Source organism: Bubalus kerabau, chromosome 1, assembly GCF_029407905.1.
Source record: "Bubalus kerabau isolate K-KA32 ecotype Philippines breed swamp buffalo chromosome 1, PCC_UOA_SB_1v2, whole genome shotgun sequence".
Lineage (NCBI taxonomy): Eukaryota > Metazoa > Chordata > Mammalia > Artiodactyla > Bovidae > Bubalus > Bubalus kerabau.
The window spans coordinates 191,592,992-191,612,556 of NC_073624.1; the positions used below are offsets into that span (position 1 = coordinate 191,592,992).

At 37.9% G+C, this 19,565-nt stretch overlaps 1 protein-coding gene across 4 annotated transcripts in view; it reads left to right on the forward strand.

Annotated features, from left to right (window-relative positions):
* RAPGEF6 (Rap guanine nucleotide exchange factor 6) overlaps positions 1 to 19,565 on the forward strand; it is a 233,824-nt gene that overhangs the window by 149,345 nt on the left and 64,914 nt on the right. For all 4 annotated transcript variants that reach the window (XM_055548160.1, XM_055548155.1, XM_055548158.1 and 1 more), the window contains exons 12-15: positions 1,593 to 1,757; positions 5,688 to 5,795; positions 7,425 to 7,628; positions 10,555 to 10,663. In XM_055548160.1, the coding sequence (XP_055404135.1) occupies positions 1,593 to 1,757; positions 5,688 to 5,795; positions 7,425 to 7,628; positions 10,555 to 10,663 (586 nt within the window). The remainder of the gene's footprint in view (positions 1 to 1,592; positions 1,758 to 5,687; positions 5,796 to 7,424; positions 7,629 to 10,554; positions 10,664 to 19,565) is intronic.

Below are 19,565 nucleotides of genomic sequence, written 5' to 3' on the forward strand. Positions count from 1 at the left end.
GGGAGAAGAATAGGAATGACCTGTGATTATCTTGTCCCTTAAATAGGTAACTTGAAGAGCCTTTCCTCTGACTTCTTCTAGAGAAATGATTTACATACCTGATTAGCAGTGGGTACCCTTTTTTAATCTTGTAATAAATTTTTAAACAAGAACATTGTTAGTATTAATGTATATTTGTCATGCAGTAATTCTGGCCAATGAAATCATTAGGATGAATGCACCAAATTGAAATATGACATTATGGGCAACAATTGGTTTTTATATTTGGCTTAATACCTGGTTTATTTCTGTATTTGTTCTGTGTACCCATTTTTTAAGATGCTGCTAGGAGAAGGCAATGGCACCCCACTCCAGTACTCTTGCCTGGAAAATCCCATGGACGGAGGAGCCTGGTAGGCTGCAGTCCATGGGGTCGCTAAGAGTTGAACATGACTGAGCGACTTCACTTTCACTTTTCACTTTCAAGCATTGGAGAAGGAAATGGCAACCCACTCCAGTGTTCTTGCCTGAAGAATCCCAGGGACGGGGGAGCCTAATGGGCTGCCGTCTATGGGATCGCACAGAGTCGGACACAACGGAAGCAACTTAGCAGCAGCAGCAGGGTAATAAATTTTAACAGTGATTCAGGAATTCAAGGAGGAGCAGTAGATAAATTTTACTTTCATTCCTTTTTATAAATTGAGAAACAGGCAAGCAGTTAAACTCTGAGTGCATGTAAAAAGTGTCTGTAGAACTTCTGGTTCCTCTGGCAAACGGGAATGGAGAAACTGCAGAAGAGGAAACCTCTGTTCCAAGAAGTGACAGTAATAAAACAAGCTGTCTTGAACTATGTTGTTCCCATAACCTGGAACAGAAGGGAATTTAAGGATGATTAAATTTGGAAGAAAGCTTTATTTATTTATTTATTTTCTTTAACTCTCACCTCTTTCTTCTCTTATTTATTTTATTTTTTGCCTGTGGTAGATCTTTGTTGATGCACAGGGGCTTTCTCTAGTTGTGGAAGTAGGGGACTACTCTTCATTGTTATGTGCAGGCTTCTTAGTGTTATGCGGTGACTTCTCTTGTTGTGGAACACAGGATGTAGGCGCACAGGTTTCAGTGGTTGCTGTGCGTGGGTTCAGTAGTTAAGGCTCTCGGGCTCTAGAGTACGGTTAGCAGTTGTGGTGCACAGGCTTAGTGGCAACATGGCATGTGGGATCTTCCTAGACCAGGGATTGAACCGGTTTCCCTTGCTTTGCAAGGCGATTCTTAATCACTGGACCACCAGGGGAGCCCCTCTTCCTTCTCTTTACTCAAGATAGTTATTATATTATCCCCCCATATCTATATTGAAATACGGATAAAACAGCTACAGCCAAGGTAATGCTGTTGTGCATGTTCAATCCTCTGCCTTATTTTCCTCTAAACTTGTGCGTGATGATGGACTACAACCTAGAGACACTACCTACTTCCAGTGCTGAGAGTTTTAAAGATGAAACTTTACTTTGAGGACTTTATAATCGAGGAGCTACGAAGGGAAGTAATCAATAGGAGTTATTTGGTTCCTGAGCTACTTTTTTATTTTCTAATTCTTTCTTTGTTTTGATTTTTAGGGAACACCTGAGCGTCTCATCATGCATTTAATAGAAGAGCATTCCATTGTGGACCCAACTTATATAGAAGATTTCCTATTAACTTACAGAACATTTCTTGCAAGTCCTTTGGATGTTGGGACCAAACTGTTGGAATGGTTTAAAATTGACAGCTTAAGGGATAAGGTTGGTTTTATAAAGGGCATGAAATTGATTTTAACCCTTATATTCCCCCTAAATCTTTTGCAGTTGACAAATTAAATGCTTATTTTGATAAGATTCAATTCACCTAAAAAATTAGTGAATCAGTAGACATATCTGGTTACTTTTATAACAAAATAGCTTGTAAAAAGTAGATTATTTTGTTTTCTAAAAGGCAGAAACTGAAATCAGGCTGTGGTGTAGTTATAAATTCAGAAAATGCAGGATAGTAGTCTTGCACTTTTAGAGAAGGCAATGGCAACCCTCTCCAGTACTCTTGCCTGGAAAATCCCATGGACGGAGGAGCCTGGTAGGCTGTAGTCCATGGGGTCCCTAGGAGTTGGACACGACTGAGCGACTTCACTTTCACTTTTCACTTTCATGCATTGGAGAAGGAAATGGCAACCCACTCCAGTGTTCTTGCCTGGAGAATCCCAGGGATGGAGGAGCCTGGTAGGCTGCCGTCTATGGGGTCGCACAGAGTCAGACACGACTGAAGTGACTTAGCAGCAGCAGCAGTCTTGCACTTTATCAAAATACTTGGTTTTTTCAGAGGAGATGAGTAAAACATTTAAAAGTTTAGAAAGAATATTCACCAAGTACGTTTTTTCAAGAGGGCTTAGAAACAATCTAAATAGAAAAACATTGATTTTTCTGAGTTAAAGACTTTATATAATTTATCACTGCTGTAACACATTTAGATGTGGCATTGAGGATTTTTTTTGTTTGTTTGTTTTGCATTTAACGTTTAAATAGATTGTCTTAACTTTTTTTATGGAGTGTTTATACTTTCTGTGGAAAAACTAGTAATACCTCAGCTTACTGGTGCATAACTACCAATAAACTACCTCAGTAATAGGAAGTTAGTTATTTTAAGAAAAATAAAAGTAGAACCATAATTGCCTGGCCTATCTTTCTGCATTTTAGTTTGTGCTAAATCGCTTTGCTGCTGCTGCTAAGTCACTTCAGTCATGCCCGACTTTGTGCATCCCCATAGACGGCAGCCCACCAGGCTCCCCCATCTGTGGGATTCTGCAGGCAAGAATGCTGGAGTGGGTTGCCATTTCCTTCTCCAGTGCATGAAAGTGAAAAGAGAAAGTGAAGTCACTCAAGTCGTGTCCAACTCTTAGTGACCCCATGGACTGCAACCTACCAGGCTCCTCCATCCATGGGATTTTCCAGGCAAGAGTACTGGAGTGGGGTGCCATTAGTCTTGTCCAACTCTGTGCAACCCTATGGACAGTAGCCTGCCAGGCTCCTCTGTCCATGGGATTCTCCAAGCAAGAATACTGGAATGGGTTGCCATGCCCTCCTCCAGGGAATCTTCCCAACCCAGGTATCAAACCCTAATCTCTTTTGTATCCTGCATTGGCAGGTGAGTTCTTTACCACTAGCACCACCTGGGAAGCTCTGAGTTATACTTTAAAGGAAATAAGTTAGATACAGTAAGTGTCCAAAACTATAGGCTTGCCTTTCCCTTGCTTTTGAAATTATATATAGTTACTTAGATTGCTGAGGAAATAAAGGCATGTTAGAGAATGAACAAAAATATGACTTAGGGACAGCTCAATATTCATGTGTAAAAGGATGAAGTTTGACCTTTACCTTATACCATATTCAGTGTTAACTCAAAATGGATCAGAGACTTAATGTAAGAGCTAAAACTATAATATTCTTCAAAGAAAATGAGTAAAAAAACAAAAAAATGACTTTGGATTAAGCGATAGTTTTTTTTAGTACAAAGCACAGACTTGAGCAATGGATATATAGAATTTCATCAAAATTAAAACATTTTCACATTAGAGGAACAGTCAGGAAAAACAGAACAACATATGGAATAGGAGAATATGTTTGCAAATCGTATATCTGACAAGGATCTAGTATTCAGAATGTATAAAAAAACTCTTACAACTCAACAACAAAAAGACAGTACTATTTAAAAATAGACAAAGGACTCAAATAGGTATTTCTCCCAAGAAGAGAGAAAAATGGCCAGCAATCACATGCAATAGGTGTTCAGTGTCATTAGTCATGGGAAATGCAAATCAAAACCACAGTGATATTCTGCTTCATACCTACTAAGATGACTTAAAAAAGGAAATACCAAGGATTTTGAATATGTTGATGTGGAGGAAATGAAATTCCCATACATTGCTTGTAGTAATGTAAAATGGCATGGCTGCTATGGAAAACAGCTCAGCAGTTCTTCAAAAAGTTAAACTTAGAATTACTGTGTAATCCAGTAGTTCTACTCCTGAAGTATATAGCCAAAACAGGTAATCAGTATGCAAACAAAAGTTTGTAAACAGGTGTTCATAGTAGCACTATTGATGATCTCCAAAAGTGGAAACACCTCAAATGTCCATCAGCTGATGAATGGATAAGCAAAATATTGCATACTATATAATGAAATATCATTCAGCTATAAAAAAGTTGGTAAAGAATCTGTCTGCAGTGCAAGAGACCTGGGTTCAGTCCCTGGGTTGGGAAGATTCCCTGGAGAAGGACATGGCAACCCACTCCAGTATTCTTGCCTGGAAAATCCCATGGACAGAGGAGCCTGGTGGGCTGTAGTCCATGGGGTCGCCAAGAGTTGGACACAGAGCAACTAAACCACCACCATTAAAAAAAAAAAAAGAAATGTTGATACATGCTGCCCTTTTCACTTTCATGCATTGGAGAAGGAAATGGCAGCCCACTCCAGTGTTCTTGCCTGGAGAATCCCAGGCATGGGGGAGCCTGGTGGACTGCCATCTATGGGGACGCACAGAGTCGGACATGACTGAAACAACGCAGCAGCAGCAACATGTTATAAGCCTTGAAAATGTACTAAGTCTAACAAGCCAGTCATGAAAGATCACATGTTGTATGACAAATCAGAGAGGCAGAAAAGCAAATAGAAGCTGTTCTGGGCTAGAAAGAGGGAAGAATGGTAGGTGACTACTTATTGGGAATGGGATTTTCTTTTGTGGTGGTGATAGTGCTCTGGGACTAGGTAGCTTGGGGATGACTGTACACAATTGAGAATGGGCTAAATGCCACTGGATTGTACACTTTAAAATGGTTAAAATAGTGGATTTTATGTGTTATTTTACCACAATTTTAAAGGATATGACTTAAATTATTTGTATTATTAGGCACTTTTTTTTTAATTTAGATTTTGGAAAAATCTCTGGTTTATTTCTTTAGAAATATTTATTTATCTCAGCTTCTGTGTGTTTTCTTAATGTTCAGAATGTTTCTTAATATTCTTAATTTTTTTTAATATTTATTGGACTATAGTTGCCTGATAGTGTTGTATTAGTTTCTGCTGTACTGATTCAACAAAGTGAATCAGACATAAGTATACATGTATCTCCCCCTTTTTTAGATTTCCTTCCAATATTAGGTCACCACAGGGCATTGAGTAGAGTTCACTGTAGGCACATTTAATTGAACATCCATTTGTCTGTTTTTAACTTTTTTGTTAATCTGTAGCACAGGTTAACAAAGTAATAAATTAACTCACAACTTTGAAAATTATAGTGTTTACGAAGGAGGTTTCAGATTTTTGTTACCATTTTGGCAAAATGGTCTCAGCTAAAGAAATACTTGACATTTGCCTGCCCTTAGAAGTTTGCATTTTAAGATACTGTTCAAAATACACTTCCCATGTACTACTTACATGTTAGTATACAGGCTTGTCTTCTCAGTGAAAGCAGAGGCTTGGTTCTCTCTGTTATATAAGGAAGGAAAAGCTCAAACTAAATGTTCCTCTCTCTTAGAATGAGCCTTTCATGTGTGAGAGGGTGTGCAAAGGGCTTAGCCATAAAAAGCTCAGTTGTTCCTCAGTTTAGGACTTGCTTTTAGGGCTTTATTTTTACAGGAAGAATTCCTCTCATATAATCCTATGCTGCCTCTTCCATGTTTCCACAGGTAACACGGATTGTATTATTATGGGTAAATAATCATTTCAATGATTTTGAAGGTGATCCTGCTATGACTCGATTTCTAGAGGAATTTGAAAAAAATCTGGAAGATACAGTAAGGCTCAGAAATTTTATCTTCTTCAGGGTTTGGGGATTCTTACCAATCTCTTCTGTCCCCCTGCTGAAGAATTGCAACTCAGAATAGCTTTCATCTTTTCCTGTGTTCTGAGAACTTTCAAATCTGTATTCTAGACTTGGGCTCATCCTCTGCTGCTTCAACCCAAACAAAGATCATGCTTCTTCCAGTCTTCACTTCATGTGTATTAGGCGTTCAAATACACATATTTATCAGACCTACATTAGACTTTCTAAGTCTCCCTTCTGCGTGTGATTTCATTTGTTTTTAATATACAACACCTCAGATAATACCCTCAAGGTCTTCTTAACTTTCATGGTAGCTATTTATAAATCTATTTATTCTTCGTATTAGATATAAAAACTTTGAACTTCAACTCAGTTGTCTGTTCCAAGCAACTTTAATTTTTAGGAAATAAATAATAATGCAGCTCAGGAGTTAGATTGCCTGAATTAACAACATTCAGACTTCACCACTTGGTAGATATGTGAACTTGGAAAGATTGTCCAACCTTATATGCCTCCATTGTCTTATTTTATATAGTAGCCTCTAGGTTGTTGGGATTGTCTTGAGGGTTATAGTGAGCTATGACTATAAGAATCTGCAAACAAAACCTGGCACGGCACCATTGTTATTACAGAGTAGAAGTGGATTAAGTTGAATAAAGGGCAAATTTCAGATTGTTTTGTCTCTTTCCTTACCTCTTGGTTCCTGTAGTCTGTTCAGCAGCACATCTGCTCTATGCAAAATGGGGAGAATGAACAGGGAACTTGATTAAGAGGCCTGTTGAGGCTCACCAACATCATTTGGTGCTTCCATTGCTGGCTATGTAAATATTCAAGGGACTTATGAAAATAGAAACTATCTTGTAATCATGGGATTTTTTTCCCCCAGTTATCAAGTCAGTCATCAAATATTTACTGAATTCTGCTGTATACTCCAAGCTGTTATATAGGATCAGAAGAGGTGTAAAACTTGGTTTCTACCCTGAGAAAAACTTTAGCTTTTTGTTATGGACATGAGACTTATTTAATACACTATTTGAGGATAGTTGAATTCTCAGCTGATGCATTAAACTGATACTAGAACTTGAAAGTTAAAATATTGCTGAGTTTAATGATCTAAAATAATATAGGAAAATCTAAATTATAAGAATAATATTTCTGAAAGAGATGGAGACTTGCATGTGTCTGAGTATCAGACAATGTTTGGGAAGGTGGTTGAAGTCCTTTAAGGTTTTAAATAGAAGTTTAAAAATATTCTGGTTTTATGTAATAGCTAGGAGATAAGCATGATGGTAATACAGAATGTGTTATTACTTAGATTCAGAAAATGAAGAAATTTTTTTGTCATCACTGTCTGAATAAGACACCACTTTGAAATCTTTTCTAACTTGTGATTATCTAGAAATTTTAAAAAACCATATTAAGGGATCTTATTCTTTAGAGTGCCCTAGGGTGGAAGGTTTCTCTCCTTCAGTTTTATTTACCCATACTTATATATTCTTTATTTACTCTAGTTGTAATAATTTTAGGTTATATTTTTTAAAGCCTATAGGAGTAGATAATATACATTTATATATATATGTTACCCCTTTCTACTTTGTAGAAAATGAATGGTCATCTCCGGTTATTGAATATTGCGTGTGCTGCAAAGGCTAAGTGGAGACAGGTTGTGCTGCAGAAAGCTTCCCGGGAGTCACCTCTGCATTTCAGCCTAAGTGGAGGAAGTGAGAAGGGATTTGGTATTTTTGTTGAAAGCGTAGAACCTAGTAGCAAAGCTGCTGATGCAGGACTGAAACGTGGTGATCAAGTAAGTAAATAACAATCATTTAAAGCCTTTTTATAAGTAATAGGAGTGCTACTTTTCTCATATGATGATATTCTAGTAAGCATGATCAATTTAAGGAAATACCTTTGAAACCTTTTTTTAGAGGTGGTATTTTTAAATGGTTTATTTTTAAAATGTGTTTGTCATATATCCATTACTCTTAATGGAAAATTTGATATAGCATGTCCAGAAACAGCCTGGTAGTCTGGCCACTATCAATCTGAATGGTCCTGCCCATCCTCCAAGTATTAGGAAACTCGTCATTTGGCAACTTCATAGTATTCCAGAAAGATCAGTAAGAGAGTTAGCACCCTTGCATGTTTTAAAGGAATAAGCATTTTTTTCCATACCACTCTAAAATTAAGTGGCCAAAGATTTACCATAAATGATGGTTTTGCTTTAAATAATGTTCATATGGTAACAAAACTATTTGATATATCCTTAAGTAGAGTGAGCTGGTTGAAGGATTAGGAAAAGGAAGGGGAGATACTGGGAGTAAGTAGATAGGGATTTATTCTCTCCATGGAGGCATTAGTAAACTATAGAACAATATATTTTCAAAAATGAAATTCTGACAACTTTGTTACTAAAAAAAATACCTCAGTCTTAGTAATCATAGTAATCACATTCTGCAGAGTTAAGGACTGGGAATCTGTATTTTGAACAAAGCTCTCAAAATCTCATGTACACCAGAGTGGTTTCTCATCTAGCTAAATCATTTGGGAAGCTGACTTTGTTCCACTTAAAATTTTTGTTTGTTTATGCATTCATTTAGAATGTGACTTTATTTTACTTGTAATCACACGATGGTGTTTTTTGTTTTTTAATTAAGAAGGCATTCACAGGGACTTCCCTGGTGGTTCAGTGGTTAAAAGAGTCTGTGCTTCCACTGCAAGGGGCACAGGTTCAGTGCCTTGTCAGGGAACTAAGATCCCACATGCCACATGCCATGACATAAATCAAACAAGCAGGCATGCATTCACATTATTAAAAGTTCTGTACTTCAAAACAGTGGCTTTCAACCAGCAGTAATTTTGTCACCCAGGAGACATTTGGTAATGTCTGGAGTTATTTTTGATTGTCATGACTTGGGAATTACTACTGGCATGTAGTGGATAGAGGCCAGGGATACTGCTGAATAGCCAGGAACACCCCGTGACAAAGAGCCACATGGCAGTTATCCAGACCAAATATCAGTATCTAAATATCAGTAGTGCGCGGAGTTAAGAAACTGATATAAGTGAATCATATATTATAATAAAATACTTTAAAATTTAAGATAAATTATATAATTTTAAAAAAGAAACTGACACAAAGTTTTAATGATACTCTTCTTCCTCTAGGGGAGCTTTTTAGAATAGAGATTTCTGGGCTTTACTCAGACTACTCATTAAGAATATCTAGTTGCTAAGAATTTGGAGTCATATATTTATTGGTCAGGTATTTTTTGGTAAACATGTTTAAGAATCTCATTCTTCATAGAAGAAAAAGAAAAGAATACTCCAGCAGTTTGATTCCTGAGAGAGAGAAATTTATCGTTATTTTACTTCTTCCCTCAGGCCTTCCAAGTATGGTTGAAATTATCTGAGATTTTCAATAAGTCATTTTTTAATATTGTGAATATTCTTTTTTAAGAGTACTTTGGCATTTGCATTAAGTTTCATAAGCTTATTACTAAGAATCATTTTGCACCTGCTTACTGCTTTCATTGATGACCTCTACTTCGTCTATGCCACATGGTGCCATTATTTTTATATATTTCACAGTTGTCTTCCAGTACTTCTAGTACCTCTTCTAGGATTTCTTTCAGAAAGGGCGAATGAGTACTCTAGCTTTGTGTCCCTTACATGTCTAATGATATCTTTGTTCAATGAAGTATAAAAATCTTTGATCACAGTCATTTTTATTTTTCTCTCAGAACATTGATGTCACAGAAAGGTATCACATCATCTTAATATGGTCCCAAAGAAGTCTAAGCCATTCTATTTCTTTTTTAAGTGCCTTTGGCCACCTGCACAAATCCCCAAGAGTGATGCTTATAGAGTCTTTATTCTAAGTCCCTGGAATTCAGAATATTCAAGTGATCTGTTAAAAAATAGATCTTTTTATTTTATTGCCTGATATTAGATGATCCATGACAGTATGTAGACTGAAGACTTTTTTAAACTCCGGAAATTTAACTTCTGTGATTTTTTTTTTTCTTTTTCTTTTCCTAATATTTTTTTTTCTCACTCTTTTTTATCCTTTTGAAATCTCTGTGTCAGCCCTCAAGATCGATCCTCTGTGCTGCCTTTTTTTTCCCTCATCATGTCTTGTCTCTTTATCCTTTTTCCTTGGAATCAGTACTTTTTGAATAAACTCCTGATGATTCTGAGGTACAGCCAGATTTGTGAAGCCCTGATATGAATGCTCAGCAATGTCAGATGGAACAAGAGCCCATAACAGTTGTGCTTGTTGCTTTTTGACTGCCTGATTCAGTCAGAGCAGGAAATGATATTAGCTGTAATTAGAATACCACTTTTAAATGAACTTACCTCTTTTTTAAATGCAATAAATTTGCATTTAGAATACTTCACTAAAATTTGTGTACACACACAGGTGATAATTTTTATGAGATGATCTGACACAATTGAAATTTTCCCTTCATATATAAAACATTATGTTTTAAATTTTTTTCTGGTATTATCCCAGAGGAAATGAACTGAAAAAAATGTTTATAGTAGAGATTTAGGAAAATGCCACAATATAGAGAAAAGCTATTAGACAATAATTCCACTTCTCACAGATAATTGTTGTTCACATATAGGTACATTTTATTTAAGTTTTATTTTTTTACCCATTAAACTTAAGGCTGCAGAAATAACTAATACTGTTTCTGTCTTTCTATTTTTTGAATACTTTCTTCAAGATAATGGAAGTAAATGGACAAAATTTTGAGAATATAACGTTGGTGAAGGCCCTTGAAATTTTGAGGAATAATACTCATCTTGCACTTACTGTAAAGACCAACATTTTTGGTGAGTTTTGTTGTAAAAATCTATTTGAGCTCTTTTTTTTGGTAATAGAAAAGAAACAAGTCAACGGTGATAAGGAGGATAGTAAAAATACTTAAAACATGTTCCCTTCTAAGCTTTTTGAACATTATAGGATCTTTAATGTTTGAATATAATATTCTGTATTCTAGAATTTTCATTTTTATTTGTATTTAATTATTTTGAAATCTTAGTTAAAATAAGTATACAACTGCACTTAGTCATTAATGAAATGTCTGCTCAGTATTATGGACTGAACTTTGCCTGGAAATACTCAATGAAACATAGAAGTCATAGGCTTTTTTTCTTCCTGCTAATGTGCAAATCAGTCTACCTCTAATGAAATAGCAGTATCAGTGCCAGTTAGCTGTTTTATGGAAATGAATAGAGTAAAGCATTGAAGTAATTAATCAGTGAATTGCTGATTTTTAATAACAATATACTCTGCCTTTCTGAGTAGAGTATACTCTGCCTTTCTGGGCTTCCCTGGTGGCTCAGAGGATAAAGCATCTGCCTGCAATGCAGGAGACCCAGGTTCAATCCCTGGGTTGGGAAGATGCCCTGGAGAAGGAAATGGCAACCGACTCCAGTATTCTTGCCTGGAGACTCCCATGGACAGAGGAGCCTGGCAGGCTGCAGTCCACGGGGTCTCAAAGAGTCAGACAGGACTGAGCACCTTCAGTTTCACTTTCACTTTCTGCCTTTCTGTGTCAAACTGTTCATTCCGTTCAGTCACTCAGTTGTGTCCAACTCTTTGCAACCCCATGAACCGCAGCAAGCCAGGCCTCCCTGTCCATCACCAACTCCCAGAGTTGACCCAAACTCATGTCCATTGAGTTGGTGATGCCATCCAACCATCTCATCCTCTGTCGTCCCCTTCTCCTCCTGCCTTCAATCTTTTCCAGCATCAGGGTCTTTTCCAATGAGTCAGCTTTTCACAGCAGGTGGCCAAAGTATTAAGTTTCAGCTTCAACATCAGTCCTTCCAGTGAACACCCAGGACTGATCTCCTTTAGGATGGACTGGTTGGATCTCCTTGCAGTCCAAGGGACTCTCAAGAGTCTTCTCCAACACCACAGTTCAAAAGCATCAATTCTTCGGAGCTCAGCTTTCTTTATAGTCCAACTCTCACATCCCTACATGACTACTGGAAAAACCATAGCCTTGACTAGATGGACCTTTGTTGACAAAGTAATGTCTCTGCTTTTTAATATGCTGTCTAGGTTGGTCATAACTTTTCTTCTAAGGAGTAAATCTCTTTTAATTTCATGGCTGCAGTCACCATCTGCAGTGATTTTGGAGCCCCCCCCAAATAAAGTCAGCCACTGTTTCCACTGTTTTCCCATCTATTTGCCATGAAGTGATTGGACCGGATGCCATGATCTTAGTTTTCTGAATGCTGAGCTTTAAGCCAACGTTTTCACTTTCCTCTTTCACTTTTATCAAGAGACTCTTTATTTCTTCTTCACTTTCTGCCGTAAGGGTGGTGTCATCTGCATATCTGAGGTTATTGATATTTCTCCTGGCAATCTTGATTCCAGCTTGTGCTTCATCCAGCCCAGCATTTCTCATGATGTACTCTGCATATAGGTTAAATAAGCAGGGTGACAATATACAGCCTTGATATACTCCTTTTCCTGTTTGGAACCAGTCTGTTGTTCCATGTCCGGTTCTAACTCTTGCTTCTTGACCTGCACACAGGTTTTGCAGGAGGCAGGTCAGGTGGTCTGGTGTTCCCATCTCTTGAAGAATTTTCCACAATTTGTTGTGATCCACAGTCAAAGACTTTGGCATAGTCTAAGCAGAAATAGATGTTTTTCTCGAACTCTCTTGCTTTTTCAGTGATCCAGGAGATATTGGCAATTTGATCTCCAGTTCCTCTACCTTTTCTAAAACTAGCTTGAACATCTGGAAGTTCATGGTTCATGTATTGCTGAAGCCTGGTTTGGACAATTTTGAGCATTACTTGACTAGTGTGTGAGACGAGTGCAATTGTGCGGTAGTTTGAGCATTCTTTGGCATTGCCTTTCTTTGGGATTGGAATGAAAACTGATCTCTTCCAGTCCTGTGGCCACTGCTGAATTTTCCAGATTTGCTGGCATAGTGAGTGCAGCACTTTCACAGCATCATCTTTTAGGATTTGAAATAGCTCAACTGGAATTCCATCACCTCCACTAGCTTTGTTTGTAGTTATGCTTCCTAAAGCCTGCTTGACTTCACATTCCAGGATGTCTGGCTCTAGGTGAATGATCACACCATCGTGATTATCTGGGTTGTGAAGATCTTTTTTGTACAGTTCTTCTGTGTATTCTTGCTACCGCTTCTTAATATCTTCTGCTTCTGTGAGGTCCATACCATTTCTGTCCTTTATCGAGCCCATCTTTGCATGAAATGTTCCCTTGGGATCTCTGATTTTCTTGAAGAGATCTCTAGTCTTTCCCATTCTGTTGTTTTCCTGTTTCTTTGCATTGATCGCTAAGGAAGGCTTTCTTACCTCTCCTTGCTATTCTTTGGAACTCTGCATTTAAATGGGTATGTCTTTCCTTTTCTCCTTTGCTTTTCGCTTCTCTTCTTTTCACAGCTATTTGTAAGGCCTCCTCGACAGCCATTTTGCTTTTTTGCATTTCTTTTTCTTGGGGATGGTCTTGATCCCTGTCTCCTGTACAGTGTCATGAACCTCTGTCCATAGTTCATCAGGCTCTCTATCAGATCTAGTCCCTTAAATTTATTTCTTACTTCCAGTGTATAATCATAAGGGATGATTAAGGTCATACCTGAATGGTCTAGTGGTGTTCCCCACTTTCTTCAATTTAAGTCTGAATTTGGCAGTTTTGGCAGATCATTTGGTTCATGATCTGAGTACAATCAGCTCCTGATCTTGTTTTTGCTGACTGTATAGAGCTTCTCCCTCTTTGGCTGCAAAGAATATAATCAATCTGATTTCAGTACAGTACTTGAAGTATGTTTTGATTTTGTAACTATTTGAATTCAGCAAGTCTAAGCTTCTACTTTTAACTTAATCTACTATTTGGGTTTGGTGTTTTTTTTAGCTTTTGAAAAAGACTGCAACTTGGTTAGTCTTCGTGGGATTTTCTCTCAAATTTTGTGAAGGGCAACAGTAAAAACAATATTACAGTTGGAAACTGTCAAAGAAAATTTAAGGGTCTTTATGTAGTAAGAAGGAAAAAAATTCTCTACATTATTTAGGTTGAATTTTGAAAAATAAGAGTTGAATTTGAAAGCTCTGCCTATGGAAAAGTGTGTGTGTATGTATGTTTTCTCCCACTTTGGCTTCTCTGATGAAGGTGAAATGGGAGAGTGAAAAAGTTGGCTTCAAGCTCAACATTCAGAAAACGAAGATCATGGCATCCGGTCCCATCACTTCATGGGAAATAGATGGGGAAACAGTGGAAACAGTGTCAGACTTTATTTTTCTGGGCTCCAAAATCACTGCAGATGGTAACTGCAGCCATGAAATTAAAAGACGCTTACTCCTTGGAAGGAAAGTTATGTCCATACTAGATAGCATATTCAAAAGCAGAGACATTACTTTGCCAACAAAGGTCCGGCTAGTCAAGGCTTTGGTTTTTCCTGTGGTCATGTATGGATATGAGAGTTGGACTGTGAAGAAGGCTGAGCGCCGAAGAATTGATGCTTTTGAACTGTGGTGTTGAAGAAGACTCTTGAGAGTCCCTTGGACTGCAAGGAGATCCAACCAGTCCATTCTGAAGGAGATCAGCCCTGGGATTTCTTTGGAAGCAATGATGCTAAAGCTAAAACTCCAGTACTTTGGCCACCTGATGCGAAGAGTTGACTCATTGGAAAAGACTCTGATGCTGGGAGGGATTGGGGGCAGGAGGAGAAGGGGACGACAAAGGATGAGATGGCTGGATGGCATCACTGATTCGATGGACGTGAGTCTCAGTGAACTCCGGGAGTTGGTGATGGACAGGGAGGTCTGGCATGCTGCGATTCATGGTGTCGCAAAGAGTCGGACACGACTGAGCGACTGGACTGAACTGAATACTGCACTTAGTCATAATGAAAAATGAAACATTTGGTGTTTTTCCTCTTTTCACTTGAGTCTCTCTTATTAAATGACATCATGCTAAATCTGGCATATAGCAATCTATTGCTGCTGCTGCTGCTGCTAAGTCGCTTCAGTCGTGTCTGACTCTTTGCGACCCCAGAGACGGCAGCCCACCAGGCTCCCCCGTCCCTGGGATTCTCCAGGCAAGAACACTGGAGTGGGTTGCCATTTCCTTCTCCAATGCATGAAAGTGAAAAGTGAAAGTGAAGTCGCTCAGTTATGTCTGACTCCTAGAGACCCCATGGACTGCAGCCTATCAGGCTCCTCCATCCATGGGATTTTCCAGGCAAGAGTATTGGAGTGGGTTGCCATTGCCTTCTCTGATCAATCTATTAGCAATTTACAAATATTGTATAAGCTCACTTATTTTTAGCATAGTAAACCTATGCTAAAAATTCATAGTTTTTAAATTTCCTAGACTTGGGCTAGTATCTAGAAATACCAACTTTTGGGTTAAACTGAAAGGATTCTAATTTTGAAAAATATGGAAGCAGAGATAATTCTGACACATGAAGCAAATTAGTTTCTCAGTTCAGTTTCTGCAGCTCTGTTTCATAGGTTTAAAAACATCAATACCTTTAAACTTTTTTTGTTCCTGGCATATCATAAGTATTAACTAGTATCAAATGTGGTTGTGTATAAAAACATGGAGATAGTATAGTGTAGTGGTTAACATCATAGACCCTGGGAAACAAAACTGATCTGAAGGATGCAAGAGGAAGAGAAACCACAGCCTCCGAACTCTTTGAATAGTGAGAAACAATTGCCCAAAGAACCCTAGACTGAATGTTGCAGAGCATGAGAGTTCTGTGGTGCTACAGAAGGCGGCCCATACCCTTTAGACCTCCCTACTTGCCCCAGCCAGAGTGTAGTCAGCCAACATTCTCCCCATGCAAAATGCCGAAGAGTATCTCAAAGGAATAAAAGTACACATTTGCTGAAATGAAATATTTTAGTCTGGTTTTGATGCCTGGAATAAAGTCCCAGTAACTCTGGCATTACCATGAAAGACAGTTACTGAGAAAAATAAGTCTCAAAGTATGCAGAGACATATTTTAGTAAAAAAGACAAACACTGAGTAGAAGGAAAAGATAAGTTGAAGAAATCACCTTTATGGAAAAAAAAAATACAAAATGCATTTGAGTACTATTCCAAGAGATCTAAAAGAAAATATGAAGAAGAAGGTATTTAGAAAACAATGGCAGAGGCCGTGTCAGAATGAAAAATCAGGACGTGACTCCCAATTCAAAGAGCCACCTCTAATCTGAGCAAAATTAATTTAAAAAAACTTGTCAACTTACTATTTCTGGTGTTGACGAGAGCAACTGAAAGGGCTGGCTAATGAAGGACTACCTGTTATTAAACAGAGAAATTAGACCTCAGGTAAACTGGAGCCATTATTGCTGCAGAGCATTTACCAGTACATTATGGGGAAAGGGACTAAGAGACTGAGCCTTTTTTTTTTTGGCAGTAGACTCCCAGGAAAAGGGCAAAGATTTGGAATCCTGCAGTTGCTAAAAGCAGACTCTGGATGTGTCTGATCCCTTAACCACTCGTCCAAGACTGTACCCTCCCCCCCAAAAGGATGTTTTTTACCCCAGGGCTATACTCAAGGCAACCTGAAACCCGGATGTGAATATTATAAAGCAGACCAAAAAGGACCCAGAAGAAGCCTGACAAGGGATGGGAAGGGAAACTCCTAAAGCTCAGACAGAGTTAGAAAATTCCCACAGGTTTTTTTTTCTTCCCCCACTCTTGTTTCCCATTCTCTCAGGCCCCAGCCTCCAAGCAATCCAGTGGCATTGCCTCACAAAATGTTCTTCACCCCTTAGTGGAGCTGTGGCTTTGAGAAAGCAAGGCCAACGTCACTGCTTCCCCCCCCCTGCCCCCCACACACTGTCCTCTTCTACTTGGCCCCTGAGGCACTGCAGTGGACAGGTTGGAGGCCTAAGGCCTAAGGAACTAGAAAGTGTACCAGGTTGATAACTGACATGACGGAAGCAATCCCGTAAAGTTGTTTATGAAATTCTAGGCTCACCTACGTCCTATAGGTACATGAATCTGATTCTATTTAGCATATCATAGACTTTGAGAACTGGCACAAGCAGACCTCTACTCAGGTCCCAGCCTGACCACCAGGTGGTACAAAGTGGACACATCTGTATAGCACTGCAGTGGGTTTGAAAATTAAACACTGGACCACAACTCACAGGAGGCTAAGCAAAAATACCCACATTTTCCATAGGTTGCAAATAGTACTCAGCAGTTTTAACAGTAGCAAGGAGTCCTCGTTACAGTTTTCTTTGTGTTTATTTTGTATGGGGTTTGCTCAGCATTTGAATTTTGTGTTGATGTTACTCATCAGTTTTCAAAATTTCATGGCCATTATTAATTACTGCTGCCCCTCTTTCTTTCCTTTGCATGTGGGAAATCAGTCACATATATGATAGAACATTTGTGTCCCAACTCTTTATTTCATTCTGTTCTGTTCATCCTAAATTTAGCTTTGTGTTTCAGTTTGGATGTTTTCTAATGACCTGTGTTTAAGAAAGTTACACCGTTTTCTGCTGTACCCAGTCTGATGATAAATGCATGCCTTGAATTTAATTTTAGATATTTTTCAGTTCTGGAATATTCACTTGAATCTCTTATAAACTTCAGTTCTTTGTTGCACTTCTTCATCTTGTAATCCATTTTATCTCTCTTCCTTTGTGTTCTTCAATGGAAATATTATAAAATCCTTGTATATTAACTCTTACATTTGGATTATCTTTTACTCTGTTTTTCCCTCTGGCTATTTTCTTTCCTTGAATCTTAAAATTTTTTATTGTATGTTGTACTTTGTATGTAAAGAAACCTTAGTAGTAAAGTTAGTATTTTTTCACAGATAGGATTTGCCATTTCTGTTGTTTAATCACATAGAGTAAGGGGAATTGAGCGGGGTCAGGCTGAGTTGCAGAATTACTTAGGCTGTGTCCATTGGTTTCAAGTTGACAGCACACTCGTCATGTGCTTGATATAGGCCCCTTCTCTAATGGAACTTTGTCTCTAAGCAGAGACTGAAAAATTTCACTCTGCTTTTTCACCCTTGTCTTCCCAACCACTTTCCTACCTCCAGTCTCTTGATTCAAAATCTGGTCGCTTTGTCTCCTTTTTTATAGTTCTTCCCTTCAGAGATTTTGAGCCTAGCTCTTCAGCTTCCCACCCCAAGCCAATAAATCTGTTGTGTGTTTGTTGGTCGTCTCTCCCTGTTGTGTGACTTTGTTTTCCGAGTAGTATGAGATTCTAAGAAATTTCCAGCCTCATGCCTTGTCTTACAATAGAGATATTTCATGAAGAGAAGTGACACTGCTTTGGTGCTTCTCTGTGTTCCAGTTTTCTTGCCATTACTCGCATCCGTCAAAACTTCTTTTTCCTCTAGGAGTCCCTCTACCTGATCCTTACTTCCTGTTTATGTTTAGACTCAGCAAACGTCCCCAGAGAAGAAAACAGCTGGCAATCTCTGTTTACCCTCTTCCTGCTCTGGAGTTTGCATTCATCTATTCCTCTTACTTTCTGCAACTTTCTGACATCTGTAAATATCCCACCACTCAGATAATTTATGATTAGCATTTTAGTTGTTTAATAAAAGTAATACATGCATGTTTTACAAAGTATACTAAAGAAAGACACCCAGTGGGACCGTAGTGTGTGTACAGTGTCTTATACCTTTCCACAGTAGTTCGTGCCAATTTATTTCTTTATAATTGTTACTGCATCAAATTCCATCACACTGTTACCATAATCTGTTGATCTGGTGTTTCATGTTGCTGGAGGTTTTAGGATTGTTCGTAGTTTTTCCTATTTACAATGATGTAATAAATATCCTTTGTATTTATCTTTTATGTTTATGTAGATATAGCTATAAGATAACGTCCTCTGAGAGGAATTACCTTTATAGTTACTTTGGTTTTACTTTCTTAAAGTTCCCCAGTCTGTTTATAAACTTCATTCATCAGTGTATAAGAATGCCTCTGCAGTGGGTTTAATAAACTTTTTAGTTTCTGATATACTGCCTTTGATGATGAGGAAAGTTGAGCACAGTTTTTATGTGCTAACATTTCTTTTTTATAAACAGTCTTTTTCACTTGTCCATTATATGTTGAGTTATTCATCTTTTATTGATTTGTTTGAATGTCTAATAAGTAAAGAAAAGTTTTCTTTTGTCTAAAGGTTGCACATATTTTCCCCAGGTTGTCTTTTGACTTTCCATGTTCATTTGTTTTGGTTTGTGTGTGTAAATACATATACACATATATATAGAGACTAAGAAATCTTTAGTTTTTATGTAATCAAATTTATTAAGCATTTCTTTTATTCTTGGTCACTTTCATCTTCATATATTACATCTAATATTGATGCTGAATGGTTTTCTAATTATGTTTGTTTGCCATCCATTAATTTTTGTTCCTCACTATTTTTTTAGTTTAACTTAATCATTTCTTTATCTACAAAGCATGTGATGCAGATTTTTACTTAATATTATATATGTAAGTCCAGTAAAGCTACCTTGTACACTCTTGAATCACCTTACCTACACTCTGCAGCCAGAGATATCTGCTGCCCACAAATTCCTGTTGCTCTTAACAGGAAGTTCAAACACCTTACAATAACTTTATCAGGCCCTTCTTCTACCTTGTTCTTCAGTCATCTTTTTTCTTGAACTTTCCTTCTGCCACAGGTGCTTTAAACTTGAGATTTCCTCTACCTAGAATTACTCCTCCTACTCGCTTTGCCTAGTTAAAATCAACTCACTTCA